Source organism: Brachycentrus maculatus, unplaced genomic scaffold, assembly GCF_059751285.1.
Source record: "Brachycentrus maculatus isolate JH-2025_06_01 unplaced genomic scaffold, ASM5975128v1 h1tg000386l, whole genome shotgun sequence".
Taxonomy (NCBI): Eukaryota; Metazoa; Arthropoda; class Insecta; order Trichoptera; family Brachycentridae; genus Brachycentrus; species Brachycentrus maculatus.
Window position 1 is genome coordinate 530,456 of NW_028281135.1, and position 24,965 is coordinate 555,420.

The following is a 24,965-nucleotide window of genomic DNA, read 5'->3' on the forward strand; positions in this document are numbered from 1 at the left end:
TAATTTACAAATCTGTTTGCTTTACAACTCTCTTAATTTTAGCCCATATCCTTTTTTTACTGAAATATTTTTGTTACATGTAAGTACTTTTTGAAGAATTTACATAATTTTGAATGTTACATGTATTTTTTCTTTATGGATCATAAAAACATCATATTGTCTATGTATTTTTATGTCTCCACAAAACGAAGCTATTTTCCGCTTTTTTACTGTAATTCCTTATCATACCTCTGTTTCCCTGTAAAAAGAATAATGTAAATACGTTAGTTTTGTATTTTTTTTAAACTTTGTAATGCGATCGAATGAATGTAAGTTCTATTTACATATTATCGCTTATTGCGTATCTGAAATGTTACATGTTCCACGAACAATATCGTATTAGATTAATAACTATTACTCATTCTTATGTGATGCTCTCAATACTTTATACAGACATATTTTCGATCAAAAGTCTAAACAGTTCGTGATGTTTTCTTTTCAGGATGAACGCCAAAAGTTGTTGTGTTGACAGTTGCTCATCGGCAAGCATCAGAGAACAAGATAAGGGAGTTACATTCCATAGATTGCCTAAAAACCTCCAACTGCGAGCTAAATGGGTGAAGCAATCAAAAATAATTAACCTAGAATATAGCAAAACCAAGTGGACATATATTTGCTCCAGACACTTTAGAAAGATTGACTTTCAACCTTACAAAGCTTCAAAATTTGCTCTAAAATTAGGTAAGTCATCTAGTATAATGTGTTGCCATATATCCTTTACAGTTGCATCATTAATTCAAGCTTCAGCATGTAACAAGGAAAAATTATCAAATTTATTTTGGGTTACATTAAGTTAGTTTGATAGTACAAAAATAAATAAAATTTTGTTGGCATTTTAAAATTGAAATAATGACTAATTTGTTGTATGGTACTCGTCAACTGGTAAATTCAATGCAATAATTTTACATAAATCCATATGAGTGCGGATCCATAGCCCGGAGTTTTCTTTCTCCTCCATTTCCATTCCATTATGGCAGTAATATAGATATATCTAAGCATCTAAAGCACAGAACCGATCACCTCGGCTGCACACAATTAAGATGACACCGCTGTGGTGTACTATGCACCATTGGATATGAATAAAAATAAGAAAAAAAATATGCGCTATTCATCCTGCATAATTTTTCTCCATTATGTATTGATCCGCAATATGCAGGATGTGATATGGGACCAACCTCCGAACCCGGGAGTCCTTTGTCAGGAATGTAGGCAGGCTGGATTATTAGCACACTGTTTGCGGGAAACGCTCAAAAGCGTCTTTTGCATACAGTTGATAGAGAGTGGGAGACGCTTATAAGTGTTCTATCTACTTACTTTTGGTAGAGCGTGAGATACCAAAAACATTGTACAGATTGGTATTGGGTTTGCAGTTTGATTTCGTTACTTGTGGTTAGTATACAACCTAATTAGTATACTAATTAATGATCAGGGTTGAAGAAAAAACCACCTGACAATAATGTGTTTGTTGTTGGTGTATAACTTTATTTTATATCTTACAAGCTTGTCATATCGCTCACTCCTTTCAAGAACGTCATAAATGAAAAAAACTTGATTTTTCAGGAGAACGTTAAAAAATATAATACAATGCATTAAAAATAAATATCAAGCCACTTATTGAACTTTTTACTGTGCAACAGATCTTTTTAGGTAAAACCTGAAGGTTTTTTCTCCATTTGAAAAATATTTAGTAAACTAAAAAAAAAAATTAAACAATACCTTTTCTTCAAAATGCAAAAACAACACTTTCTGCTCTGTAGCGGGTAAATTTTAAGTTAAAAATATTCCTCATTTGCTGGGATATAGTACATTTTCTGGGCATTTCGAAAACATGCACAACTGAAAATGGACAATTTTTTATTTATGACGTTCTTGAAAGGAGTGAGCGATATATATAATGTAACACTAAATTCCCATTGGCTTATTGTGTAGCGTGATATAGCTGTGATCTTTCTTAAGCCTCTGTGTTGAAATGAGTAAGGTGTTTTTATGGCTATCTAACTAACCATCACGCCGCTTTCCCAGTACGCAGAGAGAATAGAACGCCACACCATTCTGTCTTTGCAAACAATCTTCGCCTCCACATTCATACATCTCATACAAACCTACCAATTACTCTGACTGCTGACCTGACCATGCCCAAGTATTTGAAATACTTGATCATGCCGAGTTTTCTTCTGCTTCTATTACCAACCACATTTGTCTCATAAATTTGTTTTACTGTTCTTTCTTCACTCTTTTGATTTACTTGCCCGAACCATCTGACACAGCTTTCTGAACAGACTATCTGCGGGCGGATTCGCACTCATAATAGAGATAAACATCTCTGAAAAGAAGTGATAACATTTAACCATACTGTATACATCGATATGAGATCAAAAGATGCCGCAAAAGTCATGCGTAAAAATAACTTACACGCAATTTACGATGAGTCGAGTGAAAAGGTAAAATTACCCATCCCGCCGAATACCACCTGTCGCGTTAAACGGTAAAATTACCCTTCCACAGATAGTGTGTTAATTTCATCGATAATGCTTATCTCAGCCTTGCATCCTTTCCTTATATCACCATTTGCACATCTTATAAATAATATAAAAATGTATTTTTTGTTAACAGATGCAATACCTACTATATTCCCGTGGGGCAGTACTCCTCTCGAAGACTTAGATAAGATTTTCCCTCCCAGCAAGCTGTTAGACGCTCCGCGACCTCGGATCTCTACAGATTCGGAAATAAAGAGCGACCTCGACTCCAAGAGCGGTTCGTCCAAAGATTCCGAAGAAGAAATAAAGTCGGACACGGAGCAGGGCACCGAAACGACTTCCATGCAAAACAGCGAAGGCACTGACATGGAAGAAGACAAACCGGAGATCAGTTCATTGAATACGCCGACCGACGAGACGACCTCTAGTAAAGATGCTGCGGACATTAGTATGGCGGAAGACAAACTCGACAATGCTCTCGAGAACTTGCCAGAGATTGAGGACGACCCCGACGATGACAAGTTGGTCATCGTCACTCCCACGAAGAAGAAACGAGGCAGGAAGAGCAACAACGAGAGGCTCCTCATGCAGCTCGCCGCCAAGGAAACACCAATAGTGGAATCACCACCTTCGCCTGCAAAGGTGGTGGTCCAAACCTCCACAGAACCCCCAGGAAAACGCGGGCCCAAGAGAAAGATTCGGGGCAGGCCCGCGAAGGGAGACAAGTTCAAAAAGGAAGAAGCTGTCGAAGAATCAGAGTCAAACACGAGTCTGTCCGATACTAAAATTAAAATTGGTATGTCGTCAATTTTATTCTTGCTACAATGTCCAAGAATGATGGTATTTTAGTTTATTAAAATTGAGTAAATTTTCGGGACATTTCCGATTGTTTATATAATGATTTTTACCTATAATGGAGACTTTGGATCAATCAGATAAAGATAATCATTTATCAACTGAGATGGTATTTAATTTCTTATTTTATATTCTCATTAACTAATATGTCAGTCAATTTTTTGGTAATAACTTTCCATTTTTAATTCATCTTTTGCTCGGTAAATATCACAATTTCTAAAATCCATTGTGACACGTGTTTCAATGCATCATTTTCAAACACCGTATGTGAAGCTAAGTATAAATCTTATAATTATGTCCTTGGGACATTGAGAATGAAGAGGGGGTAGGAGCTGTTTCTTATGTATTTTTTTTGTGTATCATTGTCCCTGTATTTCCACTGATTGAATTACTTTTGAATTATTTATGTTTAAATCGCAGTATTTCTAGCATAGTAACCCCTAAAAGTCCTAGTCGCCAAAAGGTTAACCTAGTACCTATGACGGTCGTAAGCCCTGTAAATGCCCAGACTTCCATATTCTTCTTCATCTGTGTTGAGATATCAAAACTAATGTAAAAAATAACTCCAGATTTGTGAACAAGTATTTGCACACACTCAAAAAGTTGAAGACAAAGAAAATTAGTACATACCAAGTGGTTTGTCCATATTTCTTCTTCAAACCCTTATCCGCACCCAGTGGTGCATAGGGCACTGCATATTAACGCAGTGTTATCTTGATCGTTAACACATGAAGGAAAGGTGATCAGCCCTCCGCTTCAGGTACCAGTCCAGGGTGATATTGAATAAATATTGAGTGAAAAAAATCACATATATTTATTTGACCCCCCCTAGGAATCGAACCCCGGACCTCCAGAATGGTAGCCGAGCGTGCTGACCATTACACTATGGAGGCGGACAAATATCCATATTTGTAAATATGGACAAATGTCCATATTTACTTATTATAATATCAACTTTTTTTTCAGAACCTCATTCAAGCAGTATTACCGTAGTGAAAAAGAAAAGCGTTCCCATTGTATCTGATGAATCCTCTGACGACAAGATACCTATTAGTAAATTTAAAAAGGAAGATATATCAGTCCCGTCTACGGAGGATTTGTACCAGAACAATTCTGATGTGGATATGAAAGAGCTGGGGGCCCTGAAGAAGCCGGAGAAGTCCAATTACTCGCCAATGCTGAAGGCTCTGATTGAAAAGAACACTCCGATGACCAACCCTAAGACAAATACTCCGAGTACGAGCTCCATGGACAGTACCGACCGCAACAGTACAGCCAGCCCTAAATATTCTTCAGGCTCTAGTTCTGATAGCAAGGGTATGTTTGTTTTTCATAATTAGCCTGTCCGGCAATAAATGGTCTTCCAAACAAACTTTCCTCAAAGGAGTATGGGCGTGCATGAACGCCCGCGCTTATAACTACAGCCCGGTGACATTTATTTATAAAACGGCACTTTTACTGCCATCTGTGATCGTATTCAAACACTAAAAAAAACTACCCTTGGGTAAAACAGATTATTTTCCTGTTTTACCCACAACATTTTACTTAATACATTGTTGTCGGGCGGTTTTTTCATCAATCCCAACCCTAATTAATATATGTACCATCACAAGTAACCTAATCACAAGTAACCGCAAACCCAATTCCAATCTGTACAATGTTTTTTTGGCATCTCGCGCTCTACCAAAAGTAAGCAAATAGAATGCTTACAAGCGTTTTCCGCTCTCTACCAACAGTATGTTAAAGACGCTTTTTAGCTTTTCCCACAAACAATATCTAAAAAATTATGTTTGTTCAATGTCATCGTAATGGCGATGTCAAAGAAAACCCATGAAATAAAACATAAAACATGTTTAATGTTGTAAATATTTTTTAATGAAGAAAATATGTTGCTTTATAGTATTGACTATGATAAAGAATTATAAGAAGTAAAATTTGCTAAAAAAACTCACTCCAAAGATACAGTTTTGTCCGCAGAAACTCACTCCTGGACAGGTTTATTTGTCACTGAATTTTTGCCCATTTTTTAGCGGCATTACATGACCTGTATTTATCTGAATAGGTCTAATGGTAACCGGTGCGCGAGTAGAAGCCAAGGACTTCAGCGAGCAGTGGTACGCTGCTAGAATAATGGAGGTGGACCATGATGAAATGGAAGTACTCATACATTACGATAACTGGTCTCAAAGGTATGTATCTATGTTGAGGTGTTAAGATGTAAAACTAACTTCTAAGTGAAAAAATCTAGATTAGTGGGAAGAACTCTTCCTAATCTTTTAAATTATTCCTTGTTCAGCCTTACATTCCTTTCTAATACAGTAGAATCGCGATATAAGTAATCGCGATATATCGAAAAATGACGTATATCGAAAAAAAAAAACAAATTTATTCCCTAAAACTATTTTTTCATACAAAAATGCATTTATATAACGAAATCCCGTTATTATGTATAACAAAATCACTTTTGTCCCGTACGAAAAAGTGCCAATACATTTAAGTAAATTTATAACAAATAAAAAATGTTATGATAAAAATATTTCAAAGCCGCGCCGCCACGGCGCCGCGCGGAAATGAAAAATGTTAAGATAAAATTAGCCGCGCCGCCGCACCATATGCGGATGGTTTTATGGCGATTTTTAAAAGTAATTCAATACAATATCCCATCAGCTTGAGTAATTAGTAATTAGAGTCAATGAGTCAGTGAAATGATTTACTTTAGCAATAATAATTCTTTAGTTGTGTCGCCTACTTTCAAAATCCGCTAGATCCAGTTTTATAAGATTTTAAAATAAATACTCTATCGGAATGCCAGTTGTGGTTTTTATTGTTCAAAATTTTTAAATACTTGAAAACCCCGCTAAAAAATACTTAAAAACAGCGTTGTATTTCAAATTCCTGAAACTTGCCTTCTGACCCATATCGGTCAATCAGAGAGCGGAGATAGGTCAAAAGTTAAGATGACGTCATTATCGATTTGTGTCTCGTGTTTTTTTTTGAGTACTGAAAAACTTTCCAAAAAAATGGGTAAATTCTCTATTTTAAAATATTTTATATAAAGATAGACAAATCTTTGAAACATAAATGTTATCCGGAGAATTTGGATTTTTTTTTGTAAATTCGACTTATATGGATCTGGCGGATTTTGAAAGTAGGCGACGTAGTTATAATCTCTCTTCTTATTTCAATGAAATTATTTCTGTAGGCCATAAAAATTCGCAAGTATATTCTCTCCCATAATCAGTCCACCTGCTTATCTCAATGGTAGACAATAATAATTCTCAAATTACAATCCATCTTTTTATCTCAATGAAATGATTCTGTTGACAATAATAATCCTCAAATTGCATCCGTCTTTTATCTACATCGTAAGGGCATTTGTCCACTACACGGAATAATTTTACCGTCCGTCCGACACGTCAGTTTGCGTTTTAAAACGACGATTTTACGATCGAATTTACGCGCAACGTGTTCACGCACCGATCAAGAGCTCCGATCCGAAGAAAGATGGACAAAAGCACAAGCCAATCCAAGCCAATCGTCATTTTAAAACGCTAACTGACGTGCCGGACAGTAAAATTACACGGAATTTCGGGTAGTGGACAAGCGCCCTAAGTGGGGCGTAGTGTCGGGTAAGACAATCTGCACACTATTGGACTAGCGGAGTAACGTGTTACGACGTACGACATGCACGCATACTTACAAAGCACGCCACACGCGCAAACACAGAAACGTTTGTGTATTTTTACGATTTTATGTTAGGATTTGATTCCCGATTTTTTTACAAATTATTTATTTCCGTCGCTGCAAATGAATGACATTATGAATAACATTTACCAGACCCAACATTACAAAATTGTTTTATTTAAACTTTAAATATGGCCAATAAAAGCAACTAGGAATATTAAATATGACGGACAATTTGGACAAATACGAATTTGTCCGTTTTATACGGATTTTGAAGGAATAAAGAGATCAAACGGAATTTGAAGGATTATAACGGAATTTTAATGGATTTTAGGAAATTTTTAGCGACGGCGAAAAAAAATTCATCGTGTAAATTTTGGAAAAAAAAATTTTTTCGCCGTCTCGTAATTTCGCAATTTCGTAATTTCGCAATCTCAATATCGAAAACTACTCTTTGACGTCTGACAACACTGGCCGTCAGTAGCGCGCAAGCCGTTCTCGTTCTCGGCTTTGGCGGCTACTTGTGATATTATTATCATTATATTTGATGTTATTATTCTCATTTTCAGATACATATTCACCAGACCCAACATTAAAAAATTGTTATATTTCAACTTTAAATATGGCCAGTAAAAGCAACTAGGAATATTTACGTTTTTCCTGTTTTAAAATCACATTCTCATATTGTGTACAAAATACATACGAGTATCATCGATTCCCGCGGCACTTTTATCACCGTAAGGTTAATAAGAAAACTAGTGAAAATATGTAGATATTCAGTTCCCTATGGCCCCCTTCCTCCTTTGTTTGCAGAACTTGCGATCTTTTTGAAAAGCCGCGCAACATTTTTTGCAACGGCGCGCAACATATACATACTAAGTATGATTTAAAAAAATTCGTTATATGTGGGAATTCGTTATTACGAATTAATATTTTTTGGTCCCTTGGATTTCGTTATATCGCGATTCTACTGTATTTATGTTGAGATGTCAAAATCTCTTATTTTGTTAAGACTTTATTACAGACGAAAACTTTGAACAGAACACTAAATACTGACATAAGATCTGTCCACAGAATCCTGTAGATCTATTAGTGATTCGATTTGTTCTTTTTTTATGTGGATTATTATCATCTTTCCATTATCATTTTTTGTTATTAAAATTGTCAGGTTTGACGAGTGGATCAGCATGACGAGCCCCCGCCTGCGCGTGCTGGACGTGCCGGTGGTGGGGCCCCCGGAGCCCCCGCACTACACGGAAGGCGAGCGCTGCCTCGCCCGCTGGTCCGACAACCGGAGATTCCCCGCCACCATTGAGAAGGTCCTGCCCAACGGTATGCTATACAATTTTGTCATTCAATCAGATGCAACGGTGTTTTAACACGTAGACTGCCAACTGCGAGATAACTCTAGGATTGCGTTCTTTGCTAGGAGGCCGAAGCGACGCGAGTTATCTTCTACTGTGTTTACGTGCCATATTCCTGTATAGTGCTAATATGGATAGCAAAAAATCAATGCTGGCTTACATGAATAGAAAATTTCTTAATTAATGAACAGAAACTATGATTATAAAAAAAAATATTTTAAATCAAGAAGCAAACAAATATTTTTGATGAATTTGCTTTTTAGACCGTAATTCTGAAAATTGCCATGGCAGTCAATATGTTAACCTTTTAACCGCGTCAACTTTGTTCCTGAGAGACGCCCGTAGGCGGCGGTATTTAGCCGTTTTTAAAATGATTACTTTTATCATGTATTTAGTTAAGAAACTATTTATTTTCCTAAACAAAAACATTCAATGGGATTCATTGTGCCTTTTTGGTACTCTATAATACACTTGTGTCACATTATTCTTGAAATATATCGTAATATAAACAAATAAGATCGTAACATAAATAAATCAAAGCACGCATCGTGTGTCAATCTTACCCGCTGGCGATGCGTAGCGTCGAGAGTGAGACAGATATAGGGCATGATTATGGCGCGGACTAATTACCGACCGCAAGAAAAATCAGGGATCTGTTATTTTATTTATCCTTGCGATGTTACAAATTATTAGTCAGATATTTCAACAGATGTCATAAGGCCAAGGATTGACGTATTATTTTATCCAAAGTTCCACACCATGAAAAAATCCCTCCATGTTTAATTGAGGTTCGAAACTTGGACCTAAGTGAAAACACAAACGGTTATGTCAGCCGCGTGTGGGGAATGTTTTGTAAAAACACATACGGTTATGCGAGCCGCGTGGATAGAGTTAAGCAGAAATTAAAAATAAATAAAAAGTGGTTAAAAACAAAGTTGCTTTATTTTATTAAGTTTATAAAATGTGCCACAATGTATCTGCGAAAAACATTCAAGATAAAATTCAATTACGTCAAATGTTTTCTGGGTTTCAAGAAAATAAATTTGTGATTTATCGTATCTCTCTTCTTCTTCTTTGTGAGCCTTCTGACCTCCACTGCTGGATATAGATAGGCCTTTTCAATTTCAATTTATTTTATTTATAGATAATATACACATTACAAACTTAAATTTAAATCATATACATTAACGAAAATAGAAAATAAGCAAGAATACTATTGCTAAAGGTGTAGAAGAATCCAACTTTGGAAAACTCCTTCAGACACATGAAACAGATCAATATCCAACGAGATATTGTTCAACATAGCGGTAGCTCTTCCTACAGGCATAACCATCGGCAGGTTGGTGCTGTGTATAGGAATGTGAAACAATCTATGTCGACGCTGTCTTAGGTAACTATCGGGAACATACCGACCAATGTTCCGGATAATTTCAGGATTATTGATCATACCGAGCAACAATGTATAAAAATGCGTAATCAAATACACATTCTTTCTAGTCTCTAAACTATTGTTGCCAAGCATACCCTGGAGAAACTCGGTCGGGTAGAGTTACTTTCGGGTTATTACCCCCCCACAGATTTATCGTATATTGGGACATAATTTTTATATTAACACTATTATTCTAGTTCTACTTAAAAAACCTATACCCTTATACCCTTTACTATGACTAAATTATATTGTTTACCCACACACAGGCCATGCCTTCGTGGGATCTTTTTTTGTAAGCATTTTTATATTTTATTCATATTTTTTTGTATTTGAATTTATGTTATGTAATGCAAAAGAATTTAAAATAAAGAAAGAAAATAAAAAATAAACATTCTGAGCCTTCTGCCAACAGTTGTAATGAGTCATCTGTGTCTGCGCAGGTAAATACGAGGTCCGCTTCGACGACGGCTTCACCCGCACCATGAAGGCGGGCGCCATGTTCAAGGCGTGCTCCTCGGACGAGGTGTCCCCGAGCGCGGTGGCCGCGCCCGCGCCATACAGCCGTCGCCTGGCCGCGCCGCTGCCGGCCGCGCCCGCCGCGCCGCCGCCGCTGCCGCCGCACAACCACCTGTTCGACCCCAGCCGCGACCACCTCGGCAGCAAGGAGGAGCGGCGCCACCTCAAGAGCAGGCTCAACGTGCGTGAGCTGCTCTGCGGCAAGCAGCGCCCCGACCGGCGCGAGAGGAAGCCCCGGAGGGCCCGCATCAACCGGAACCTCAAGCAGTTCCGGCAGGCCGAGCCGCTCGTCCAGGAGCCTGCCATCAAAAGTGAGTATATTAATCACCTCCCTGCCTTTCTTCTGCATTCTTCGGACCCTCATCCGTACAAGATGGTGTATAGGGCACTACATCGTAGCGATGCAGTGTTATCGTAATTTATGTATAAAATGTTGAATCAAACACTGATTTTTTTGAGTCTACTAAGTTATCTTAATTGTTTATTGCATGAAGATCATCAAAATAAATTGATGAGCCAGGCGCTTCTTGTATCAGTCCAGAGTGATATTAAATAATTTCATTAATTGATTCGGCAGTCACTTTGTGGTAAAATCTATCCATCTTTATTTAATATTTTACTTTTATAATATTTTTAAATACCACTATTTCTTAAAATCTACTGTGACACGTGTTTCGATGCATTCCGCATCATTTTCAAACACCGTATGTGAAGCGCTAATTCTAAATTTTAGAGTTCGGTCCTTGGGACGTTGAAGGTTGAAGAGGGGGTAGTAGCTGTTTCTTATTTTTATTCATTAATTTAATTTTTGTATTTTTTATTTTTATTTCTTATCAGCGGGAACATAGACAATAGGGGGGAGGCTTTAGTCATTGTCATATTGTTAATTAAGGGTTTATTGTTATTTATATTTTTATGAATTTCTATTGTTTCAAAATGTTTCAGTTTATGGCTTTTTGTATTAATTAATTTTTAGGATTTCTACGTTATTGTGGTTAAATTTGTAATCATTATCTATTGAATGGTTAGCAAATTCCGAAAAATTATTATTATTTCTCAAACATAATCCATGTTCCCTGATTCTTGTTTTCAATTTTCTGGAAGTCATATTTTTTAAAGCTACTAAGTTATCTTAATCGTTTAAGTTGATGCGCCTGCGCTTCTTGTATCAGTCCAGAGTGATATTAAATAAATATGATAGTGAAAATCACCCATATCTATTTTGACCGTCCTGGGAATTGAACGTGGTACCTCCAGCATGATAGCCAAGCAATATATACAATGTTTTTTGGCATCTCTCCGTACTCTATCAAAAGTGAGCAAATTGGATGCTTATAAGCGTCTCCCGCTCTCTACTAACAGTAAATCAAAGACGCTTTTATATGTTTCCCGCAAACAATGTTTCAATATTGACCGTAATGGAATTGAAAATATATATGTGTAATAAAATACCTACCTATTCATTTTATTAAGTACCTACATATAAAACCGACTCTCAATATTGTGACAGTCGGTAAAGCAGATCGCGCTAATCTACCACCAGATGTCGCCATGCGTCGCACTGGGAAAAACAAGAGAATCAGATGGATAGAAAAATATTGTGTTTGTCGAACTGTCATATTATATGTAATTTATAAAAGATAAATTAAGAATAAACTTTTATTGTTGTTTCTTTGATTACATTGCTCATTTTATGATTATACACCCACTAATTTACAAAGAAGAATATTCTTCTAACCCTTATCCGCACCACAATGGTGCATAGGGCACTGCATCGTATAGAAGCAGTGTTATCTTGATCATTAAATACACGAAGGAAAGGTGATCAGCGTTCCGCTTCAGGTACCAGTCCAGGGTCATATTAAATAAATATTAGACTGAAAAATCATTAATATGTATTTATTTTGACCCTCTTGGAAATCGAACCCGGAACCTCCAGCATGGTAGCCTAGCACGCTGACCATTACACTACGGAGGCGGACATTTTATTATTATACAGCCACCAATTTACAAAGAAGAATATTACCACGTTATATATATATGTATGTACATTTTCAGCCGAAGTGCAAGAAGTCCCTTCCGTCAAGGCAGAAGAGCGGCCCGCGCCCTCGCCTGCACCGGCGGCATCGCTCCCGCCCGCCGACAGCGACCTGCTGCTGGCCGGCGAGTGGTGCTGCCGCTGGCTGGACGGGCGGCCGGCGGGCGAGGCGGTGCGCGGCGCGGGGGGTGTGGGGGGGGTGGAGGTGCGCGTGGCCGACCCGCGGCTGCCGCCCGCCTGGGCCAAGCACCTCGTGCGGCGCTGCGTCGGCTCCTCCGCCGGCAAGTGGGACGTCGTGCTCGTGTGGTGAGTGCCGCAATCCGCACACGGTCTCTGGTCTTTTGGCGGCATCATGTATTATCAAAATAGTGAAGGACATTGGTAACTTAAACCAAGCTTGGACACAAACTGCCCAACCCTCTTCTAGTGGAACAGAAGGCCTGCTGATGACAGTCAACAGTCCGTCTTCTGAGGAGTGCAACGTGGTTTCCTCCCAGCAATGAGCAAGTGCTGAGAAGTTTCTGATTGACCCACACTAGATTATTCCTCCTGTTCCCAACACAGATTCAAATGAAAACATATTGAATGAGTTAAAAGAAACAAAAATGCACTTAATGATCTATAAACCTTTTACATAATAAGCAAGGTACCCTGTCAGGACAATCACTACATCAGCATGCAAACAATACTACACGTCACTACCACAGCACTATTCATACACTTATAATTACATAAATATTGATCACATGCGATTTTGGTCGACCCGAGAACCAACATGCTCTAGAGATTGCAGAACAAACATGCACTAAGGGACTGTTATTATTTTGTTTTAATATCCGATATGTTTTGTCTATTTTTTAGTCCGCTGGGCCGGCGCTATCGCAACCGCATGGAGATCCGCTCGCTCCTGGCCGACCCCGAGTCCGCCCACCTCCTGGCGTACTCGCACTGCCTGCAGGACTTCAGCGTGCACCGCAAGCTGGCGCGCCGCCTCGGCTGGGACCGCAGCACGCCGGCGCCTCGTGTCCGCTCCGCACAGTCGCTGGCGCCGCGAGTGCGCAAGGAGCGCCGGGACGCGCCGGAGGGCGGAGCCACCGAGCCCCCAAAGACAAATATCGCGGGGCCCAAGATCACAACCGAGGTTCATTTTACTTTACACTAAACTCATTTTACTTTGGAATTATTTATGTTGAAATCGCGGTATTTCTAGCATAGAACCCAGCAAGTGTTTTTGCCTAGAATTTTCACTCATGAATTACATGAAATTATTCATACCCTTATCCGCACCCCAATGGTGCATAAGGCACTGCATTATACAAACACAGTGTTATCTTGATCATTAACACACGAAGGAAAGGTGATCAGCCCTCCGCTTCAGGTACCAGTCCAGGATAATATTGAATAAATATTACAGTGAAAAAATCACTTATATTTATTTGACCCCCCCTGGGAATCGAACCCATTACACTACGGAGGCAGACAAAAATGAAATTATAGTAACTTTAAACATGAAGAGTAAATCCACTCACGAGTAGGCATAGGCTATGAAACTTATAAAGTTGAAGCCTGAGTAGGGACATGATAAGCGATGTTGCATAAGCCGTAGCTAGATTTCAGAGTCACTAAGACGTTAGGTAATTCGAAGAAAAAAAATAGCATAGAACCCCAAGTCCTCACGAAACACCAATCCACATTCTCTATAGCTGTGACGCACTCGCTCGCAAACGAAGTCACATCCTTGGAGGACATCTACTAGACTCCGAGAAGGTGAAGCTCCTACCACCAAGACAGGTTGTGAGCTACATGACTCATGTAGGTCTTGAGAGTGAGCTATGATACATAGGGATGTCACAATAGACCTAATATGGTCGCAGTGACATAAAGGATGCAAAAATCCCTTGACCTCTTATTAAAAAAAATCTAAAAATTTTTAACATTCAAACATTTTCGCAGATTCATCTGCCGTGAAGTTACCATAACCGAATTTAAGAATTGACTTTCCACATTTTGCACAGATATTAGTCATCGCAGGATTTGTCATGCTTACCTATCACAATTTGTGATGTTAATAATGAAATTATATATTATTTATAGATTTGGTGTTTAATTTGTAGAACTCCATTTTAATTTATGTATTAAATGTTAAATCAAACACTATGTATGTATTAAATGTTTTTTTTGTGTCAACTTAGTAGACTAAAAAATCAGTGTTTGATTTAACATTTAATACATAAATTATATGTTACTTAGGTCATGGAGCCTGGGGTCGCAGAGCCCGAGGTCGTCGAACCTAAGGTCATCAAGTCCGAGGTCATAGAACCCAAGGCCGCGGATCCCAGGGTCACGGAGATCAAGGTCAAGAAGGAGAGGGTACACTCGCCAGCTCGGAAGAAGCCCAGAGTGGCGTCGCCCGCTGTCAAAGCGGAGAGGGTGGCTTCTCCCTTCGGGAAGGAGAAAGGTTCGCCGTCGTTGAAAAAAGAGAGAGGGGTGTCGCCAGTTATTAAAATCAAGATGGAGGAAACTCAAATTAAGGTTTGTTGGGATTTTGATACGTTGTTTAGTTGTTTAGCATACTGAAAGACGCGTGCGTGTGGTGGTAGCGATGGCATGTGAGTGCGAATCAACACTTCAATATGCAGAAAGTTGGTCACCCCACCAGGTAATACTGAACTTTGAAGAAATGTCCGACATATTATCATCAATTTGTAATTTATGTTTTTTTCAAAGGTTCAAGTACTATCTAACCTTTGATTGCAAACAGCTATATATGGTATCAAATGCTTTGATCAATATAACTGTCTGTTTTTGGTTGGTTGGAAGATATTCCTTTTTAGCAATAAGCCTGCCAATGTACTTATTTCTTTTCTGTACATGAAGTTCAAATAAATAAATAATCCAGATTTGTGAACAAGTATTTGGCCACGCTATTTGACCCCCCCTGGAAATCAAACCCGGGACCTCCAGCACGGTCAGGGTGCTGACCATTACACTACGGAGGCGTGATTATTAGTCAGTTAATTTGGTAAATCATAGGTTTTGCCATAATTGAAAGTTTCTAAATAATATTGTATTTTAATATATAACCGGACACAGGAGAGATGGATTATCCATTCTAATTTATACTTTTACTATAATTTTTCGTGGATGGAAGGCATTGAGAATAGCACCTTACTAGGTCATTCCTTCGTTGTTATAGGTTGAATCCTCACCGACCAAACCGGAAGTAGTTAGTGAGCCGATTCCACCCGTTCTACTGACACCGGATGTTCAACCGGAGTCCCCCCAAGTCATCACACATCCCCCACTGGAAGATGGCTATAGTAAGTCTACAGAACCCATTACATATTAAATTGGCATTTACTTTGTAGGCATCTATTATTGTCAATATGAATCCAAGCACAATTTGTAGTAGTTCTACTGAATTGATCTATGTTTTGAATAATATCCTATTTACATAACAGAAGAATCCAATTTTATTTACTGCTTGTAACAAATTACATGACTGCTTGTAAAATTTTAATATATTTTATGAATTATTTTTCCAATCCTTCTCCGGACCTTATGGTGTTTGCACTGCATTATACAAAACTGGTATCACTTAAATCCTAAGTTACGTGAAAGCAAGGTGATCAGTCCCGCCCAAGATGGTAGAGTGAAAAATCACTAATATTTATTTTAACCCATCCTGGAAGTCAAACCCGGGACCTCCAACTTAGTAGAAAAATACAAAATATAAAATAGAATCAGAAAATGCGGGTATGCAACCCTCGGTGCCCTAGCCACTGCTGTTCTTCCCCTTTTCCTACCTTCTCTTCCTCCGCCTTTCATATAAACCAGTCATCTCCACACATTTCCATAGCCTATCAAATATTGTACTCTTCTATATTGTCAAGAGTGTATACCGCAGAACTGCAGTAAAACCGCGCTAATCTCATGTAGTGCATGTAGCGCATAAGGCTAAAAGAAATAATAACATTCATATCCCTAATCTAATGTGTATTTTTTGTGACATCTTTTCAGTTTATGTTGGTTCGTTGAAGGTGCAAGTAATCGATAACCTGTTGCGCTGTCCCAAGGAAGGATGCTTCAAGAACTTCAGAAAGGACAACTTTCTCCAAATGCACGTAAAACACTATCACAAGGAACTATCCGGCTTTCTGGGAGATACTCCCAATGTAGCGGATCTCGCATATGCGAGGACCATCGTGGAAGATGTCATTCCGGTCAAAGCCGTAGAGAAACCTCACAAACCAAAAGAAAAGAAAGCTCCACTGGTACCTCTGACTCCCAAAGAATCTCCCAACATAGTCATAGAGGAGTTTTTAAACATCCCGATAGAGCCTCCTCCGAATGAGCCGACGACACCGATTAAAAATACAAACGCTTTAGAAGCACTAGACAAAAGTCCGAAACTCAGGACTCTGCTGGAGAGTAAATCGGAAGTCAAGAGTGAACACGGACTGCCGAAAACGAAAATCGAATCCTCGCAAGATCTCGAAGAGTTTATGACCACGTTCAAAATTAAAAATGACCCGCCGGCGCCGCAAGACGGACCCAAGTCCGACGGTAGAAAGCCAATCAAGATCAAGATCGAGAGGGAAATAACCAAGAGCCGTGTCAAGTCGATAATTTCTAAAATTGCGAGCGAAGAAGGCGGCCGATCGAGGAGCCAGTCTCCCAAGGTCAAATCGACAGCTTCCGCATTCGAACAACCAATCAAAATGGAGGACCCGGATCATATCACTCATCCGTACGAATCGAACATATTCCCGACCCCGCACAAGTCGAAGAAGAAGAGCAAGAAGCGGAGGTCGGAGAGCGTGGACAGCCACCCGAGCAAGAAACGCAAGTTCCAGAATTTGGACATCCTCACGGCCTTTACGGACGACCACGAGGAGACCAGGTCTAGTTTCGGCACGCCGGACATGATGGCCGGACCTCAGATGATCGTCAGCACGCCGCACATTCCCGAGCCGGTCCTATCGCCTCCCAAAGTCGAGTTCAAAGAGGAGAGTAATCATTCTACATTTGTGACAGATGGTAAGAATTTTATCATTTATTTTTTACTTTATTAATGTTCTCATATCGCTAACTCCTTTCAACAACATCATATATCAAAAATCGACAATCTTCAGTTGTGCATGTTTTCGTAATGCCCAGAAAATGTACTACCTATATCCCAGCAAAAGCGGCATATTTTTAACTTAATATTTACACGCCATAGGGCAGAAAGTGTTGTTCTTGAATTTTGAAGAAAAGGTGTTGTTTAATTATTTTTTTAAATTTACTAAATATTTTTCAAATGGAGAAAAAACCTTCAGGTTTTACCTAAAAAGATCTGTTGCACACTAAAAAGTTCAATAAGTGGCTTGATATTTATTTTTAAAATGTTTTATTATATTTTTAAACTTTAAAAATGATCTCCTGAAAAAACAAGTTTTTTGATATTTGACGTTGTTGAAAGGAGTGAGCGATATACCAGACAAGGAATTACAAATCTAGATTGTCAATCAATTCATTTTCTGTATTAATTTTATTGGAAGCTTTTACAAGATTTTTTTTTTCTATATTCAACCGAATTTTACCAAAAATGTTATTATTATTTATACTAAGTGCCTACTGACATTTCGCACACTCCTTTCAAGAACGTCATAAATCAAAAAACTTGATTTTTCAGGAGAACGTTTTTAAAGTTTAAAAATATAACACAATGTATTAAAAATAAATATCAAGCCACTTATAGAATTTTTTATTGTGCAACACATCTTTTTAGGTAAAACATGAAGGTTTTTGTCCATTTGAAAAATATTTAATATATTTAAAAAAATAATTATACAATACCTTTTCTTCAAAATGCAAAAACAACATTTTCTGCCCTGTAGCGGGTAAATATTAAGTTAAAAATTTGCCACTTTTTCTGGGATATAGTACATTTTCTGGGCATTCCGAAAACATGCACAACTGAAAATTGACGATTTTTGATTTATGACGTTCTTGAAAGGAGTGAGCGATTTGTATAATTTCTGAGTAGGTACTTTTTGTGATTTTTGATTTTTTTTAGATTATCTGCTGTATTTTCAAATAGAGAATGTAGAACAAATAGTGTACATGAAAGAAAAATTTTGTTTGTCATTTTTTCTTACAGCTGGTGAGAAAATCAAAATTGTTCACATGAAGAGAGAGGAAATTATCAATTGCCATTGTGGGTATGTTCATCTGAGTTATTTTAATGTAAAAATATGCAGTAAATAGTAATCAAATGACTTTTGTGTTAATTTTTTTTAAAGAAGTCGTAAATGTTAATGTAATTCATTTACAACATTTTTGCTTTATTTCACAGCTGACTTGATTATTGATTTTTCAGGTTTGGTGAAGAAGATGGACTCATGATCCAGTGTGAGCTGTGCCTCTGTTGGCAACATGCCGTATGTCACAACATAGAGAAGGAATCTGAGGTAATCACTTGAATTCGTTTGAAAGGGACTCTCAGGGCGTTGTGTTCCCTCCAATAACACAGTACCTATCTCAACCTTAAAGGGGGGTTTACTGTTTTATATTACAAGGCAAAGTGGAGTGTAAATGCAGCATAGGAAGAAGACATATAATACTTTTATGTAATATGTAATATTACATAGGAATACAAAAATTGTCAGCCTGTATCAATTATATTTTATATTGATATTCTCATTGTTAGAGTCGAGTTGTAAAAAACATGGCTGAACTCCATCGAGGCGCAAATAGCATGGCTGTCCAAACTTAAAGCATAGTAAGGGACATTTTTAGGTAGTACGTTTGTTTTGCATTTTTGTGAATTTTTTTTGTCAAAAGTGCACAAAAAATGTCCCTTACTGTGTTTTGAGTTTGGACACCTGAGCCGGTATCGCTCACACAACTTCCCCAAAATTGGACATCTTTATCTCAGAAAGTATCTTTAACTTATTTTTCTTATACAAACTCATACTAAATGACGTTTCAAAAGATTATTTTGTTGGCAAACCGGGAAGAAAAGGTTTAGGATTGAAATGGGGTGTGTGTTTCCAGGTGCCGGAGAAGTACGTGTGCCGCATCTGCCTGAAGCCTTGGCGCGGGCGACGCTCGCAGCGGCACCTCAACAGCCAGGAGTGGCTGTACGAGGGCCGCCTGCCCCGGGCCCTGCGCCCGCCCGGCGAGGGAGACGCGCGCCGCGCCGCCGCCCTCAAGCGCAGCCACCAGCTCGCCGGCAACCTGCTGCACGCCGCGCACCTGCTCACCTCCCTGCGCTGCAAGATCCAGGTCTCCCAGTGAGTGCTCCTCGTGTCCCTTCACCGGTCAGGTTAGGTTAGGCAACCTGCGCTGCAAGTTAGGTTAGGTTCCCAAGCGCAGCCACAGAAAAGTACAATGTATATGCTTATAAAAAAAATATATAAATGTAACAATAATTTTCTTTCTTCTTCCTTAGATCCAGATCAAGTGCAAAGGAAGAGCTAACGTGATTTGCACCAGTATATATTTTTTTTGTATTTTGGCAAATCCTTTGCATTTGTATTGGTTATGACGTCATAGCGATAATTTCATAGAAATTATTTAGGTAATATGATAGTCGCTTATGAGTCAAAACTATCATATTACCTAAATAATTTTTGGTACGAATCGGAATAATCAAAAATATAGAACATGGGAGACATCTATTGGAATGATGAATAAAGACAACAACAATTAATAAATAACAATTTTACATTTTTTCAAGTGAAATGTGTTTATTTGATTTGATTTCATCTTTCAGGAAGAAAGATCACCCGAAGCTGTATCTATGGTCCAAGCCGTGGGACGATGTTGACCCGATGATGAGCGAGGAGGCGGACTCAAAGGGCATCAAGCAGGAGATGGCGGAGTCGCAGAACAGCCGCGAGTCGGAGTACACAGACACGTACGAGGACATCACCATCGACAGTGTCAAGCTGGAGGAGCGGGGCGACGCGGAGGAGGCGGACGACGGGGTGCCCAAGTGCGACAACGAGGTGGAGCTGTCCACCAGCGAGCCGCAGTTGGCCGGACTGCTCGGCGGTGACGAGAACGGTCTGCATCTGCCCATCACCAAGTCGGAGCTGGACACCCTGGCCAAGACGGTTCAGAATGATTACTGTTAGTATACTTGTTCATTCAGGTGTTAAAAACTTTGATATATCAGGGGCTCCCAATCTTTTTCAGCCCGCGGCGCACTTACAAGTTTAGTATTTTGTCACGGCGCCCTACTTTAGTAAGCAATTTGGAATAGATATAGTGACTATTTTTATAAATATTATAGTTGAAGAAATAGGTACCTACAATAATAGTAGTTGGGTAGAAAGATGCAAGCGCTCAAAATAGAAATTGTTGCTTTATAGGTACCCGAGAATATTTGTGGTTTCGGATAATGATAGAGGATCGACCTACGGAAGCGCCCCTCTTTACTTTCTACGGTGCACCAGGGCGCCGCGGCGCACACTTTGAGAACTCCTGTATTAGATAGTTTTTTATACTTACGGAATGTGGTGTTATAACTATAAGTTGTATAAATGTAGTATTTTAATAACCACTTCTGTAATTTACATTTATTGATTCGGCAATTACTCTATAGTAACATTTATCCATTTTTAATTAAAGTTTTACTTGGTAAATTCATACAAATAAAAACTAAAAGTAACGGTATCGCCGCATATATATTAGCGGCTATTTTGAGTGTAAAAATAAAACGGTTAAAAGAAGAAACAAAATCATGGTTTATCATCAGGGATAATATAAAACACCAGTTTTGAAAAAAAATTACATTCAGAATTGACCTATCTGCGTCATCCCACAGAATAGGATTATCTGAACGACAGAGCTAGAGATATAGCTGTTACAGTAGCTCATAAGAAGAAATCTATCGGAAATAAGTGACAAGCCACGTATGAAAATTTAACTATGTACTAAATATATAAAAAAAAATTGGGGTCAAGGGATCTTGCATTCCTTATGTCACTTCGACCATATTAGGTCTATTGTGACCTCTCTCTGTATTACAGCTCACTGCCAAGACCTGCATGAGTCATGTAACTCGTGACTTGTCTTGGTGGTAGGAGCTTCACCTTCTTGGAGTTTAGTAAAGGTCCTCCAAGGATGTGACTTTGTTTGTGAGCGAGTGCGTCACAATTGTAGAGAATGTGGGTTGGCGTTTCGTTATCATCCATACAAAATCTGCATACTGGGGAGCATGAAGTGAAATTTTTGTCATATACAGTCTGCCTCAGTATTCCTCAGTCTGCAGTGTCCTGTCAAGGTCCTGGTTAGGATCCTTATTTGTTTTTGTACTAATATGGAGTTAACATCTTTGTTGTAGCCTGCGCCCCCCAACCTGAAGCCGCCATCGACCCGTCGGAGTGCCGCCTGCGCCTGCTGCAGCACGTGGAGAGGACACAGGCTCTGCTGGACGCGCGGCTGGACTCCATCGAGGCGCAAATAGCAGGTACCGCTCGCACGGCTTCCCCAAAATGGGGAAATCTTTATTTCAGAGAATATGTTTTTTTTTCTCATTTTTCTTATACAAACTGATATTGTATGTTTAAAAAATAATAATTTTTGTATTGTTGGCAGAATATCAACATTGAGAAATGGAATAAAATATTAACCAACAAAAAAATATGGAAAATATGTATATTTTTGTTTGTTTTCCATAATTTTATTTAAAATTTTATGTGAAATAATTTTTCGCATTACTATTTTTTTTTTCAAATTATCACATGTTTTTTTACATGAAACAATTTTTTTTGAGACAATTCTATTAGCAGTCTTCTTTTTATATTTTTATTTTTAATAACAGATTTTCAAATATGCATGTATTGCAGTAACAAATAGATTTGAAAGTGAATAGCCAACACTTTTTTTACATACATATCGTTCACTCCTTTCAAGAATGCCATAAATCAAAAAACGACAATTTTCAGTTGTGCATGTTTTCGGAATGCCCAGAAAATGTACTATATCTCAGCAAAAGTGCCATATTTTTAACTTAATATTTACCCGCTACAGGGCAGAAAGTGTTTCTGCATTTCGAAGAAAAGGTATTGTTTAATTATTTTTTTAAATACACTAAATATTTTTCAAATGGAGAAAAAACCTTCAGGTTTTACCTAAAAAGATCTGTTGCACAGAAAAATGTTCAATAAGTGGCTTGATATTTTTTTTTAATACATTGTGTCATATTTTTAAACATTAAAGACGTTCTCCTGAAAAATCAAGTTTTTTGATTTATGACGTTCTTGAAAGGTGTGAGCGATATAATATACATGTACAAATGCACTCACAAGGAGTATATGTCCGTATTTATGCACACTCTTCATAAGAGGTTATGTCTCAATGACTCAAATGTCCGTTTTCAGAACTAGAATCTCAGGATCCGTCCCTGGCTGATGATGAAACTCCCGAGTACTATCCTCGCACCAAGCAGACTATACAGATGCTCCTGCGAGACCTGTCAACCATGGAGCAACTCGGAATGATCAGCTAAATCTCAAAATAACTGATGTTATCATATGACTTTGTATAGTTCAACTACCAATGTACAAGTATATCGCTTTCGTAATGTTACACAAAAACGTGAAGTGAAAATTCTCTAGTAGCTCTGGGAGTCGAGACAAACATGTAAATGTTGTAGAAGTTGTTAAAGGTAGAATATTTTATTTGTGGCGTGCATAATGTATTGTGCGTACACTTTTTGGAGTGAGAGTTCTTTAGGCGAGTATTTTTTCTTTCTTTTTTGGTATTAGTACCAACTGTAATAATAATAATAATAATAATACCCTTATCCGCACCCCAATGGTGCATAGGGCACTGCTTCATATAAACACAGTGTTATCTTGATCGTTTACACATGAAGGAAAGGTGATCAGCCCTCCGCTTCAGGTACCAGTCCAGGGTAATATTGAATAAATATTACAGTGAAAAAATCACTTATATTTATTTGACCCACCCCTGGGAATCGAACCCGGGACCTCCAGAACGGTAGCCGAGCGTGCTGACCATTACACTACGGAGGCGGACCAACTGTAAACTGCTATATATTTATAAATTGACATTTTTATGCCTAGAGTTATTACTGTATGAAAAGGCATCAGAAACAAGTCTCCGAGTCAAACTTTCTCATGGTTGCTCAGATTTGGAACAGCTAACCTCAAACAATAAGAAAACTAGTCTATGGTAAAAAGCCACAGTAATTGGCACAATATAGAAAAAGACTGGATGAAAATTGTATTGTTCCTACGTACATAGTGGCTACCACAGTTTACTCCATGTTACAAAAAATCCTTAATGTGTTGGAATGTTAATGTTTGTACACTTTAAAGAATATAACTAAATAAGAAAGCCGAGAACTGCTTATATCCTTATTGATATTGTATTATATCGAACTGATCACCTTGCCATTGTTTTATTCACTTAAAAACATTACATCAATCCAATACACTTTTAACCATTTCCTAAAATACAATATTTTATTTTGGCAGATTTTATTTAAATTCTTAATGTAAATATTACTTTTGTCACCCCGTGTATATATTACTAAGAATATCGTATGTAATTATGATTGATTGTACTTGTATAATAGTACAAATTAATTTAGTACTATAATTTTGTATTTAGTTTTGTAAGCTGCATCTAGAATCTGTGAATAATAAAGTATACAAAACAATGTTTTTGTTTTATTTCAAATGCTTATACATACATATTCTACAATCTCCTTATCATTCATCGTTCACTTACTGTAGCACCACTTAAAAAATTTAATTGTATTACAAGTGTTACTATGTATATTAAGTGGTATTACACTTAATAATTTAAGTTGTATTACACATAGTGAATGATGAATGATAAGCAGAGTGTTATACATATTGCCATATCACAAAGTTAACAATGGTTTTAAAATACAAAATCTCTGTACCCGCATATGGTACACAGCCTGCTACTTTTTTGATAATGCTGCCTTGTATTCGAAATTGTGTATGATAGTGCGGTACACAACTCGACATACTCCATGGCGTAGTCGGGTAGACGCTTAACTGCGAAACTGGCGTCGCGGGTTCGATTCCCGCCAATTACAAAATAAATTCAAGAAAGATTAATTTTCAAGTGGTCTGTGTGTTTGTGATGGTTTCACATTTACCTTCTCCATCCTTACTAGCTATTTGCAGAAAAGCCTCTAAAAGTAGAGGCTTTGCGGTTTTCCTTTAAAAAAAAAAAGTCAATCTAATGCCTAGGTTCTACGTGGGAATTTTACGAGACTTTCAAGAGGGTAATATTCTAAAACGAAAGTGCAATTAATTAGTTGTATTTGTTTTAACATTGCATTGTCGCATGTCTCAAATAAACAGCTGATAAAAGCGGTCTAATTACCCCTATTTATTAAATCTTAAACTTTTTAAATAAAATTATGTATTTAACAATTTGATGAATAAGGCCATGTGAAAAACCAACATGTTCCATATTGCCACTGACACATTGCCTTCATTTCCTTGTAAAAATATTAAATATGCACAAACTTAAAAACTAACTTCATTAAAGTAAAGGAT

The 24,965-nt window shown here is 38.0% G+C and overlaps 1 protein-coding gene across 1 annotated transcript; it reads left to right on the plus strand.

The window, feature by feature from the left end:
* The first annotated feature begins 131 nt into the window (after positions 1-131).
* MBD-R2 (PHD finger protein MBD-R2) lies at positions 132-24,088 on the plus strand. Its single transcript, XM_088270480.1, has 18 exons — positions 132-308; positions 482-720; positions 2,653-3,315; positions 4,341-4,691; positions 5,437-5,563; positions 8,227-8,390; positions 10,292-10,678; positions 12,426-12,711; positions 13,267-13,546; positions 14,656-14,937; positions 15,602-15,725; positions 16,426-17,445; positions 18,551-18,611; positions 18,770-18,860; positions 19,447-19,685; positions 20,168-20,526; positions 21,743-21,868; positions 22,782-24,088. Coding segments are annotated over exons 1-18 (4,929 nt in total). The 5' UTR covers positions 132-306; the 3' UTR covers positions 22,910-24,088.
* Positions 24,089-24,965: the final 877 nt, after the last annotated feature.

Excerpts from the sequence above, each read along its gene's own strand:
- MBD-R2 (XM_088270480.1), top strand. Across the intron at positions 10,679-12,425 it reads CCAGGAGCCTGCCATCAAAA|CCGAAGTGCAAGAAGTCCCT; the intron begins GTGAGTATATTA and ends GTACATTTTCAG. Across the intron at positions 18,861-19,446 it reads ACATAGAGAAGGAATCTGAG|GTGCCGGAGAAGTACGTGTG; the intron begins GTAATCACTTGA and ends GTGTGTTTCCAG.